At 39.7% G+C, this 13,411-nt stretch overlaps 1 protein-coding gene across 1 annotated transcript in view; it reads left to right on the forward strand.

Annotated features, from left to right (window-relative positions):
• mtmr14 (myotubularin related protein 14) overlaps positions 1-10,342 on the forward strand; it is a 44,470-nt gene extending 34,128 nt beyond the window's left edge. The window contains exons 16-19 of the mRNA XM_042498775.1: positions 1,285-1,417; positions 4,777-4,953; positions 6,101-6,307; positions 10,015-10,342. Of these exons, the coding sequence (XP_042354709.1) occupies positions 1,285-1,417; positions 4,777-4,953; positions 6,101-6,307; positions 10,015-10,195 (698 nt within the window). The 3' untranslated portion in view covers positions 10,196-10,342. The remainder of the gene's footprint in view (positions 1-1,284; positions 1,418-4,776; positions 4,954-6,100; positions 6,308-10,014) is intronic.
• Positions 10,343-13,411: the final 3,069 nt, after the last annotated feature.

Below are 13,411 nucleotides of genomic sequence, written 5' to 3' on the forward strand. Positions count from 1 at the left end.
GTGTCCCTGTACAGAAAGCTAAATTTTACCCAGAGTTTCTTGTTATTGAAGCTAACATTGTCAGCTACTTGCAAGTTTAATGCTTCATGGAGTTTGGTAGTGGTGGTTGTATTCTGTGACGGTGGAAACCCATGTTTTCCTTTTGACCCCCTTACATTGTTAAAAGAAAAGTTCCAAACTTGTGCAGGGAAAGTGTTAAATGTGTCATTATTTTTAATGGTGGTGACGTACTTGAGCGTCTTTGGGAGTTCCTGCCACTCGCCTCTGGTCTGATGCAATAAGGAATAACAGAGGTTAAGAGTGCTGCGAGCACAGACAGTGTCGGCCCAGAGACTAAACAGTGAGACTGTGGCTGATAACACAGCGCTTTCATCTCTTTAGAGAACTGCAAGGCTTCATTCCAAAACATGTTGCGTCACAAACCTTTATGTCTGCAGCCTTTTAACCTTCAGTAGAGTTTTGCGTTCGCATTAGTATACTCCTTTATGTCAAAGTATATCCATTTCACAGCCCTAAATGGCTTATCATTTCTGTTCTGTACTGAGTTTTTCGTTTTAAAGTACATTTATAGACACTTCTGGCACAACTGGAGGAGGAGGGGAAGATAAAAGCTGCTGAAAGCAACGTTCAGAATATGTCTCTTAAAGGCTTTTAGTACTGCACAGGCTCTCCTGTGTTTCAGTGGAACAGTGTGAAGAAAAGATGTTTTTCACAGCAGACATTCTGAATAACTATTATGGGAAAAACACAGGTGCAATTCATTGTAACATAAAGTTTCCCAGTAAGCTATTCTAGCATGTACAATATCAGGACCTCCTGTAAATGGAATGTAGCCATAATTAATGTTATTAGACAGAGAGCCAATTCTGACTTGCAGTATGGTATTTAAACCTTGCATGATTAGTGAAAGATTACTTTGTGAGCACAGAAAAAAAAAAAAAAAACAAGCATGCATGTGTAAGTCATTGTAGGTTGGTTCATGTTTCATCCATATCTAAAATATTCACCAACACTCTTCAAAATTCATTTTTCTTTGTGATCGCTCCTGTCTAAAATATTCGATGTCACTGACTTCTATAGAACACAGTGCGACACCCTGGCTCTCTTCTGACGTTTAACCCGCAAAGGTCTAGAGTTCATGGGAAATGATGTTCGATTAAAGGCCGCTATAACAGAAATATTGAAATTGAGTTGAATACAATATTCAGCGCATATCAATGATTCAGAGAGTGTCCCAGGTTGTCTACACTCAGTTCTCAACATGTTTGCTGTATTTGGTTTCAGAGTCGAGGGATCGCGGCAGTGTGACCAGTCTGAGCAGCGATTTTTCCCTTATCACTGAGGAGGTGGGCGGAGCCTCCAGCCTCACCAACGACACTGTGGACTTGTTCTCCAGCCAACCCCAGGCCTCCAGCTGGTCAGTATCACACACATACGCTCCCAAAATTCAGGTTTTCTTAAAAAAAAAAAAAACAAACATTTTAATTGTAATGTATGTCTTGAAAAGTAAATAGATACACCTTTTCATACTAGTTAATCATTAAGACACTCAGTACATTCACATGCACAGTTCAGTGGAGCTACGGTTATATCTCGATTAGGTCATTTCATTGGACTGCCGTCTTTGTCCCAGTATACAAGCATCGGGGGAGAATCCATTTATTCACGGAAGTATGTCTGACTCCACCACGGCATGTGGACATATGCCCCCATTCATCTTGTTGCAATAGACATGTATAATTTGTACAATAGATCACCTCGCAATCATAATTGTTTATTTACAATAACTTAGGTTAGAAAACCGTCACATCACACACATATATTCAAACAGCACTGCGCAAACTCTGCTTTCATTGATCAGTGTTAAGGCACCGAAAAAAAACAATATCAGTTTAAGTGTAGCCTATGCTATAGGGTCATTCCATGCCAACTCACCTAAGGCCTCCCAGTTCATGTCATGAATTGTCTTTGAAAAAAAAGAAAAGTTGAAACTCCTATTAAATCCATGAGACTATGCAGAATCCTATAGCTGTACTTTAAATCTTTTGTTAAGTTATGATTTTTTGAAGTTTGGCCCTCAGAGCTAAATTTCAGCATTTTTTTGATTTTCTGTATATGTCTATGATGTGTAGTATAAATATAGTTTGATCACAGTTCTCTAGTTCTAGTTATTATTAATCTAGTTATTTCATCCCACATCAAAAAACAGAATGGAACAAGTCTTGCTAAATATAGCCACAGAGCCAAATCCCAACTTTTTATTATACTTTACCTGCATATTTTCACAGGAAGGATTATTCCAATTTCCTTGAAACTTGTTAATGGGAAAGAAGTACTATTCATAGCAGATATATATAAAAAATCAAAGATGTAATATTAATCCTTCATTGTTTATTAATGTTTTGAAAACAGCAAATTTTGCATACCATTCACTGGTGTAGAATATCACACTGTTTTTTTTTCATCTGTAGATTTATGTACTGTGTTGACCTCAAGGTTATCTGTCCGTCTTATACCTGTTAAGCCTGATATTGATTTTTAGGTGTCTAAAGGATGTTTTGTTGCAGCCCCGTCCACAGCAGGACATTATTTAGCTTCTGTGCTTGTGACGTGGGGCTGCACTTTATTTATCAGAGGAGGGGAGTGGCTGGGGTGTGACTTTTTTGTTTAAAACAAATATAAAATACTACCTTTTTAAGTTGTATGTCCCTAAGCCAAAATTAAAAATGCAAGTCCCTGCTCATAAGTGACGAACAGTCCCTATCTGTAAACACAGAGTATGCATATATCAGTTGTCTAAGTCTAAGTCCAACTAAGGTGTTTACATGACAAAATAGCTTGACTTCCAATTGAATTATCTGGGTGTGTTAGATTTAGTTTGATTTCGGTTGGACTAACAGGTATAATACATTATAGATGAGACTTATACTGAATTATAAGTATCAAGGGTCTTATGGATGGTTTTGACAAGTTACAAACCAGAGGTGACTGATGAGGCTTATAATGCATTATAAATACCTATGCTCACCTATACACAAATCAACAATCACCTGTAGTAAGGACTCATAGTGTGCTGTAACAGTCAAGTTATCATGTGTATTGTGTGTTTTAAAAGTATAGTTTTAGTTGGACTAACACAATAATTCAACTTTTTTAAACATCATGTAAACATACTGAGTGTTAATTTAAATTCAGGTATCTCTGTGAACATAAGATTACAGTAATTATCACCCTTAATTGCCTTGTCAAACTCCGAAGGTGAAAAATGTTCACTTGTCACAGAATAAAACTCAGCCGCTTGACTCGAGCTAGAGGGATCAGGGAGCGGTGGCAGAGTGCTGCCATTGTGGTGGGCCTCAGTTGCACATCAGCGCAACTCATAGGACACATGGCTCTTATCAAAAGACTGTCTTTCTTAAAATATGAATACCATTTAGACGATGGAATATGATCCAGGACATTCAGTTTGAGCAACAGATCAGTAATTTGAAGATAACACTGCAAAACCATTTACAATATTGAGACAGCATCTTACAACTTGGCAAAATTATCAGTATAACAGGCCAGTTCCAAGGTCCACCCTGATGAACGCCCGGGCTTTGACACACACTCAGTAAGTTCATGAGGGTTCAGGGTTTTCACACTGTGGCATCAGTTAATGCTGCAGTGCTGGGGGGTTGACGATTTCCTTCATGTATATGTTGTGACCTTCAAATGGAGATAACAGTGGAAATGACCCCTCTCTGCCAACAGTGTGGTCTCATTTTAATTAATGACATTTTAATGAAAAATTTTATTGTGCAGTGCAGAAACCTTAACAGGGCCTTCGGTTCAATTTAATAAAAGTAAAACAGCAGACTTCTGTCAGATGTTTTCATTTCAGTCAATCCTGAGAAGGAAGTATGTTTTTTTTGAAGATGCTTTAAGTTACTTAAATTAAACTTGTAACAAGATTACATCTATAATGCATTGTGAGGGCATTCATAGTGAATTAGAATATATCCATCATGCTTTATGAGTACACTCATAAACACACATCATGCTTTCTGATGTACTATATCAACAGATAGATTAGAGTTAGTTAGACACATTATAGATGTCAATTATAAGTATCAAGGGTCTTATGGATGCTCTTGACTAGTTATAAACTAGAGGTTGAACGATGGGGCTTATAATGCATTATAAATACCTATGCGAACCTATACACACATCAACAATCAACATATCATGTTATGATTGTATGTATTTATTAAAGTAAGAGAACAGAAAGAGCATCAGTAAGCATTATATGCGTTTATGAGTGTAGTCAAAAGGCATTATGAAAGCATTCTAATTATTTAGCCATTACACTCCCAAAAGCTGGAACAGCCTGTTGGAGGACCTGAGAGGGGCTGGAAAAATTGATACTTGTAAACGTAAACTAAAAACCTGTCTTTTTAGTCGGCTTTTATGAAGTATCTCACGGTGTCTCACAATTTTATGGTTTATACTTATTCTGCATTTTAAGATCCATTTTTTCTTCTTTCTGAATTGAATTCGGGGTTTTTTTAAAGGTGCTGTATAAATAAAAAGTGATTGATTTACTGACTGATTGATAATTCACCATGAATGCCTTCATGATGTATTAAAGATGTGGTCTTCATAGAAAGTGTTATCAATAAACTTTAATCAATTCAAAGCTATTTTTTCATTTTATACTAATTGGAGACAAACTTTCATTACAAGCTGCTGGTTCTGTTCACTCTGTGGATGCTGATGCGTTCTCTCTCCCCTCAGGAGAAAAGGCACCACCTCCTCTCCTCAGATGGTTGTTTGGAATAAACAGAACCCTCTGGATGAGCACCTCTCTCATCCACTCAATGAGGCCAGGTCTTCCAGCTCCTCCTCCTCCAACCAATCAGAACATGGTGTCACACGCACTGGCAGCAGCCCATTGGCTGTCCCTGGAAGAAGGTGAGTAAGTCGACACAACTCCATCGGCCAGTCCAAGTTTGTGTGCCATCTTATTTTTATACACGCACTTAGCTTGAGTAATGTAAATTTTGGATGATCACCAGAGGCGCAGTGCCTTCGCTGCGGAGCTGCCAGCAGGGCCTGTGGCCTCAAACTGCAGCTCATGCATGGCCAATGAGAGAGAGTTCCTCTGGTGTTCTGCTCTGACACTAAAACTATTAGTTTGCTTGGTTCACATTCTGTGTATATACATTTTCCCACTAATTACTGACATAAAAGAAGACCTTCAATCACAATTAATACATACAATAGAAACCCAAAAAGTAATCCTTCTAAAACAGAAATACAACTTTTTCTTGGTCACAGTAAAGTGACAAGGCTCAGTCTGAAAAAGAAATGGTCCGCCAGTGTCAACATTGGTATTTTTGCTTATGTTGATGTCATTGTTTAGAATATCTTCAAATGCTTCATATCCCTAAAGTCTGTACTGCCTCAGCTAGAAGGTTATGTAAATAAATAAACCAAATAAAAAGGAAAATACATTGATCCAAAAGAAGCTAAGCTAGTGTTGTGCAGTAAAAGAACATGCGTGTTGCATGCCGATGAAGAGAGGGAGAGAAGGAGAAAGGAGCTCAGTGTATCATAGAATGTCCCCCGGCAGACTACGCCTATGTCAGCCTTAACTAGGGGCTGGTCCAAGGCAAGCATGAGCCAGCCCTTATTATAAGCTTTGTCAATGGAAGGTCTTAAGTCTGCTCTTAAAGTTAGCATGCTTTCAGTCAAACTGTCAACTCAGCTCTTCACATATTTGATTTGTCTATGTAGAGGAGGCTGCAGCAGAGAGCTGGAGAGCCTGCGGTTTAGCTTTATAGCTGAGTAAAAAGTTCCCAAAATTACATCTCCCCTTACACTTTTGTTGACACTTTGGCTAATGTTGGCTAGCGTTGTTTACAATGAGCCACCACCAGCACGTTCAGCAATTCCCCACTTTCTTCACTTGTGGAATAAATAATTGTCCGGTGGTAAAAAGTTCTTCAGCTGTTTTCACAATGTATTATCTGTGATTGTCGCCCAGTAATTTTACTGTCTCTCTGTCATTTAGTCATTTTGACTCATCCTCCCTCTCTCTGTCCTCTGCCTCTCTCAGGTTAGCGGCAGACTACACTCGGTCAGGTTCCTCGCTCTCAACAGAGTACGGGAGTTGGCAAATAGTTTCGGGTTGTGGCAGCATCCATGACCACGCTCACTTCCCTCCACCTGCGGCCTCAGCTTCCTCCACCTCATCTGCTGTGGCTGCTGCCTACGACTCCCCCCTGCCCTTCAGTTTTCAGGATGAAGGACCCAGTGGACGAATGTGAGTAATACTGTACAACCTCACCATCATTACTGTCAGTCTTCCTGTTGGAACTCAGTTAAACTTCTGAAGCCAGAGATGTTCTTTTAAAAACATGAGGAAAAAAAATGCTATCTGCAATGTGCAACTTGGAAAAAAATGTCCCACATATTTTGTTTAGTGTTAGTTTGTTTTTTTAGCACTTTTTGAGGTCATTTTCTTATTTGTTTTTACTTTTTACTTTGCTTTTTTTCTCGTAAAGTTGCTCAGTGCCTTCTTCACAACCTTTTAAAACAAATCAAGCCAATTTGCTCAGGTTTCAAAGGGTTAAAGAAAGGTTAGTGTATATTACAGGAGATTAAGTTAAGGTATGGGTTTGACAGTGATTCTCGGCCTCTGCTAAGGAAACCGTGTGCATCTTTTTTCTGTCGTTCTTATGAAAATAAGTTTGCCCTGATTGGTGCAGGGCCCAATGTTTAAATCAAATTAGGGACTTGTGTCACTGGATAATGCTAGCATATATGTATGTACTGTAGGGGTGAAAATCACCAGTTTTATCAGGATTCAATATTATATCAATACTTTGGACAAGGATACAATATCTGTCAATATCACAAAGTCTGCCACAATACAATTTCCATTTGATTGGGTTGATGGGCCTGCGATCGATATGAGACGATATCATATACCCATTAACCACAATCTGTTACAGAAGAAGCTGCGGTGGTTGAAACATATTTGTTTTTTATGATTTACTCTCTATACTAAAGGCTTTCTAATGTAATTCCTCCTTGTTTTTCACATTTCACATCTTTGGAGTGCCTGGATTTCCTTCCTCTTTAAGTCATGGAAAATTTTAGCAATTTTTCATTTCCTTTTATTTATTAATAAGGACAGCACACATTAGCCGACATCTCTGTTAATGTGCCAGTGCTAGATATCAAACTAGTCTTCAACTGACAAGGGCAGCAGGACACATAAAGGCAGCAACAGCTACAACAAACAGGAACGCTGAAGATGAGCCATATGAAGCAATAGTTTGGTGAAGGCCAACCCGTAAATTAGCATCGCACTGGTTCCCTCGACAAAAACCTTACAGGATTTTTGAATGGGATTATCGATGATCGCCAAACATAAGCTCTGTGACATACACTAGTTTATGATACTTGAATTTTTTGTTCAGCATGATAATTTTCACAGATGAACACCACTTTTTTGTGTTTTGAAGCGTAAATGAAATCACCAGAAACAAAAAGCTATTGTTAGTGATAGTATGAGTTTTCTGTCATGACTTCCGAACGATGGAGACACCTGTTGAAGCTTCGATCAGCTCACGTTTAATATGAGTAAAAGTATGAGTATACACTTAAAATTACAATTACAACAAACATGAGTACAATAAACGAGTACAACATAAATGAAGATGAGTACAAAGATGAACTAAAACAAAGCCTACAAAATGACAAGTACAGCAAAGACGAGCGCTCGGGTCAGCCCAGACAGAGACGAGACTAAACGCAGACTAACTGACACAGAACATAGAAAGCTGGCTGACACCGATCACATAGAAAGGCAGTATTTATACAATGCTGTGACGTAGATGGTAGGTATCAATTACTAACATGTCAGGTACTAGACTTTTTTTGAGGAATGAGGCATGTATTTGTGTTGCTAAATTTAGTGGCACTGGTCCAGCTCAGGTATCCATGGTCAAGCATAACTTACAGGCACTAAGACTTTGCCATATATAGGTAGGTCTTCCTTGAGGTACACATAGAGTCTCGAACTAACTATGGAGGATGCATAATCATAAAAATACATACAAACAGTTAGGCTATACATGAACTACATTGCGGTCGCACAACTTAAACATTACTACCCGGAATTGTTCAACTACTGATTTGATTTTGTACGCTTAATTTTCTACAAAACTCTCTCTTGTTAACGTGACCTGATCTAGCTAATGATCATGGCTGTGTCAACTGCTGGTGTCATTGGTAATTTCTGTTTCTGGTGTGATGACATCTAACGTCCCCAACAAACACTGTTATGATGTGATACGCAAAAAGTTAAAAAATTGGGTTAATACGGACAGATTTTATCTTGCAGAACAAAACTCCAAATATATTTAGCCTGTTGTAACCTCAGACCTTACTTAAGGCATTTTACCAAAAACCCATTCAAAAAACCCAGAGACTTTGAGACGAGGGAACCGGAAGTTATAAGAAACAGCAGAACGCCAGTATAAAACAACAGCACAGCAACAACATGTAGTATTTTAGCACAAATAGTCATGCACACAGTGTGAGGCAGTGACACACAACTGAGCATGACATGCAGACATGCAGAGCAGCTACAGCAAAGAAGCAAAATTGTTAAAAGATGCAGTTATGGGTTAGTAATATGTTAGTATGCACTAAAACACAGGCAGGCCATGCAGCACAAAGTTAGACAGGTTGTCACTAAAATAGATATTTCATACATATTCATGCAAAGCTGGCCGCCTGGCATCAGGCAAAGGAAATAAGGTAAGTTAGCAGCAGGTTTGCCAATATAACAACAGTATTGCTTTAGCGAACAATGCACAGTGTTGATTACAGATGTTCACGTCTGACTTTCCAGGAGCCAGGCCTTGAGCCTTTGTGTGAAGGTGTGTAGGTTTAGTTGAGAAACTCTTACAGAGGAGCATGCTTGGCTGGAGGCGCTGGACCTGTCAGGGATTTCACAGTCCCCTCTCAGTGCATACCTGGTGGCTCTTCTGCTGTTAGAGTTTTTCTGCCCAATGACAGTGCTGAGTGGTGGAGGAGCCTTACCATTTAGTATTTTAAAAATCAGGCAGATGTCAGCGTATTTCATTGGATTTTCCCAACTGAGGATGTAATGTTTTTGCAGTGAAGGTGAGTTTTGGGTTTTCTGTCTAGCACTTAAAGAGCCTGCTTGTAAATGGAGAGAATGGCCTTCAGTGAGGTAACTTTTGCGCGAGTCGAGCTTGTCATACAGTATGTTAGCTGGGGAATGATCACTGCATTCATTCATAGTTTGGCTGCTGCAGTCGTTTACATGAGGTAAATACATACACAATACACAAAAATACATAAATTACATTAAATTTTGTCATTAAAAATGTTTGGGAACTCTGATCCTGTATCTTGGTCATCCTGATATTCTAAAAAAGCATGTTAAAACATCTTAAAACATGCATCTTAAAACATGAGCAGCGTTGTGTTCCTGTTGGGGAACCTCTGTCGCTGCTCTGTGCCCCCCCGCTGAACCCAGCCCCAGACGAGGATGAGAGTCAGGGGACATGATATTCTCACCAGGTTCTCCCTCTGACTCATCTTTTTACTCTCTGCTCCCTTCAGGGGACGCATTTTAATTTCAGCTTTATCTGACTGCTGAACTGAGGGTCCCAGCAGCATCACTCGCAGCCAGAAAAGGCAAAATAGCATCCATCTGTCTTTATTTGGATTGAAAGAGAGGAGCTGGGGAGAAGGGAGCGATAATGACAAGTGTGTGAGTTCTGTGATGGTTAATTCAGAAGTACATTATTGGGTTGATCCAAACTGCCTCCGCCTGCATCACTCTGCTGATTTCTTGGCAGACTTCCTCTTGTGTTATTGTTTTTGCAGCATTTTTAAAGTAGGACTTTCCTCCCTAACCTTTTTCTTCATGTTTTATCTCGCTCCCTCTTGTTTCCCATCCCTCCCTCCTTCCTCTCTCCCCTCCAGGTGTCCCTTCCCCTCTGAGCGTCAGGCCCGTCTGGAGGCAGTGCGGGAAGTCTTCCTGGCGGCCTACAGCTCCACTGTTGGCCTCAAGTCCTCAGCGCCCAGCCCCTCAGGCGCCATCTCCGGCCTGCTGGAGCAATTCGCCCGCGGGGTCGGCCTCCGAGGCACCAACGCCATCGTCTGAACCCTCTCAATGTGACTTCAGACCCTCCTTCTGCCTCCATCCATCCCTCCATCCACAGTCGATCCAACATGCCTGGACTCAGTACAATAAAGTGCCAAACATCTCTGTTCTATCCAGGGGTGAAGCTTTCTCCATTTTTTTCTTCAATTTCCTTTGATTTTGTTTTTTATACCTTACAAACATTTTTTTTTCTGTGCTGCTCCAACATTTCTCTAGATTTCTTCAATGTGGAGTTCATCCTTCACATTCAGGGAGGGAAACGGTTTCAGCCACAGTATCAAAAAGGATAATAAGAAGGCTGTCTAGCTGTTGAAATGTAAATGGTTGAGAACATGGGCTATGTACCTGTTACAGGCACAATATTCACACTTCTTCCTTCCTCTGCTCTTCCTTGATCTATTCCGAATTCCTTCAGATCCCTTCAGAGTCCTTGCAGTGACCGTCCTAATATACAGGCAGCCCTAATATTTTTATGTCTTTTGTTTTGTGCTGCTATTCTTACTGCTCCAAGCAGAGGAATGTTGTGTTGTTGAGGTGGATTATAAAGGTTAGATGAATGCAGCACTTATTGTGTTCTGACAGAAATGGCAACAAGCGTTTTTTTCTAGTCTTGCACAGTTGATTGAAATCGAATCAAATTGAAGAGAGCACAACGCTGAGGTCAAGACTTATAAACTCTGCACTAACCATGTGAACCCTGAGCAAATTTGTGTGATTTCTTCCAAAAACATGGGGGTAAAAGGCAATGGGAAACTTGCTGTTAAATGTCCCACAAATTGCAATAATTTAGTAGATTTAGAAAATGATTTGAAAAAAGATAGGGGAAAAAATTAGAACAGTCAGGGAAAAATGTCTAGGAAAATAAAAAGAAAGAAATTGGGTAGAACTACATTTACAATTATGATAATTACATATTTAAAATTATGTTACAAAATGATACATTTTTAATTACTTTTTAGATCATTTCTTTCTTCTTGTTCTTTTTCTTTTTACTTTCATTTCATTTGTCACAAATTTTGGGATAATTGATTCTTTTATTGCTCATTGCTTTCTTCCTGTGTTTTTGAAAGAAATCCAGCCAGGTTTCAAAGGGTTAAATGGTCCAGTGTGTAGATTTAGGGGGTATATTGACAGAAGTGGAATATAATATTCATTGCTATGTTTTCTTTAGTGTATTATCACCTCAAACTAAGACTTACCTCAGAATGAGCAGATTATATCAACATATGAAGCGGGTCCCCATCCCCGGAGTCCGCCATCTTGTTTCTACAGTAGCCCAAAACAGACAAATCAAACAGATGTGGCCTTTTGTGTTTTCACATTTGCCGTGTTGCTCTCCTACATGCTTGACAGTTTCATTTGGTTGCAATCGGCAGCCTCACCACTAGATGCCACTGAATTCTACACACTGGACCTTTAACGCAGTACTCACATGCCATGTGTGCCCTGAAAGACTTATCCAGTGTTTTCAGTATTGTCTTCTTTCCAAACTTGCAGTAAGGTGATTTGTACGCTCCTCTTTCAGCTGAAGCCAATGTGAGGCTTCAGCAGTATGAGTTGTGTTTCCATCCAAATATAGTAAAACATTTTACCAAATTTCCAGAAAATGCAAATTGATGTGGTTCTCCATCCTCTACTGTTATACGAAAATTAGAAGTTCATCGAAATAATCAGTAGGTTGTGCTGATTCTTCTGTCAGGTTTCACCTCAGAAGAAGAGGGTGCATCGAGATGAGGTTATTAAAAGAGCCCCAGTCAAACCTCAGATGAAGGACACCAATTAATGTATAATAACAGAGAGTACACTGGTCAATGGAAATGTTGGAAGAGTTTTGCTAACAGCCATGTGTGCCGGCATCAGCTGTTAAAAGCTTCCAGAGGCAACAAAGAGAGTTTGCAGTTGCCTATACAATGACATTTCATTGCGCTCACATTTAGATGAGAATGGCGCTGCAAAAAACAGAAAAGTCTTTCCTTTGCGTAAAAAAAATAAATAAATCTGTGATCATATGATGACATTGTGGAAATGCTCCTCGTGTTCACGGATCCACCGAAGCAACCAAAAATGCTGTAGCATGCATGTCAGGCCAGTAGTTGGCGGTGTAACCTTGCAATGACACACCATAGAAGAACACCACGCAAGTGCGACCATAATGATCCGCGCATTGCTAATTTACATGGCGTCAGAAGGTGGTGGCATTTTCAATCTATTACATTCTGGAACACAGTTTCAACAGTTTTTCAGGCCCCCAGAATGCCGTTGTCATGTGAACGAAAGGCCACACCACAACAGAAGTTTAACATTTTTCATGCAAGAACCATTGCCATGTAAACAGTCCCTTTGTCGCATTTACCTTTTATTGATTTGCCTATTTTTCCATGTCCCCTGCGGGTAAAACTTTTTATTTAACTGTGATTTATCATATTTTTTAAGACTTTTGGGGCATTTCCATTCATGTCTTTTTTGTGCAAACTGAAAGTGTGCATGAAAAGATGTGGATGGAAACACACACAGTGACACTGCTGTGTCCTGGTCTTACATCACATTCTGTGGGTGCGCTTACATCGACATGAATAACCTGTTTACCAATCGGGCATTTTCATACAATATTCCATCTGTGTGTTTGACCATGTAAATCATGTATCTGTTTATGAGAAATCTGAATATATTAGCTGGAGTACTCTACTGTGGTGTAAATGTGGAATGTTGCTAGCTCGATTCCTCTGTGCTCATGTTAACACCATATCCTGAATATGATCAGAACCAGAATAAGTATCATCAGTGGGTTATTCTTTTCCATGTAACCTCAGTCAAACTGACTGACTGTGACTGGAGGGATTTCAGTCTTGGCGAGTGTTTGCTACCCGCAACAAACTAATCCATACGGCATGTTGTCTGACCATGTCTCAATACAAAAGCCTTTCTACGTGTTCTGAAAGGCTGTACTTGAAGTGAAAAAGCCTGCTGTCATAGAGAAAATTAGAGGCAATGTTTAGGTAGTGATAAGAGCGCACACTCTGAGTTTGTTGTTGAAGGCACTTATGGTGCTGCGAGAAAAGTTGATATCCTGTCTACATTCTCACCTTTGCACACCTGCTCAGTCACCAGGTGAAACGGCCTGATGTACGGTTTCTGAAAGGCCTAGATTCTGACTTGTAAAGCTGTAGGAGGAGGGGTTTTCTACACTGTTCGATGACCCAGCAAGCACTTTGTTTG

This window comes from Plectropomus leopardus, chromosome 2 (assembly GCF_008729295.1).
Source record: "Plectropomus leopardus isolate mb chromosome 2, YSFRI_Pleo_2.0, whole genome shotgun sequence".
In the NCBI taxonomy this organism is placed as follows: domain Eukaryota; kingdom Metazoa; phylum Chordata; class Actinopteri; order Perciformes; family Serranidae; genus Plectropomus; species Plectropomus leopardus.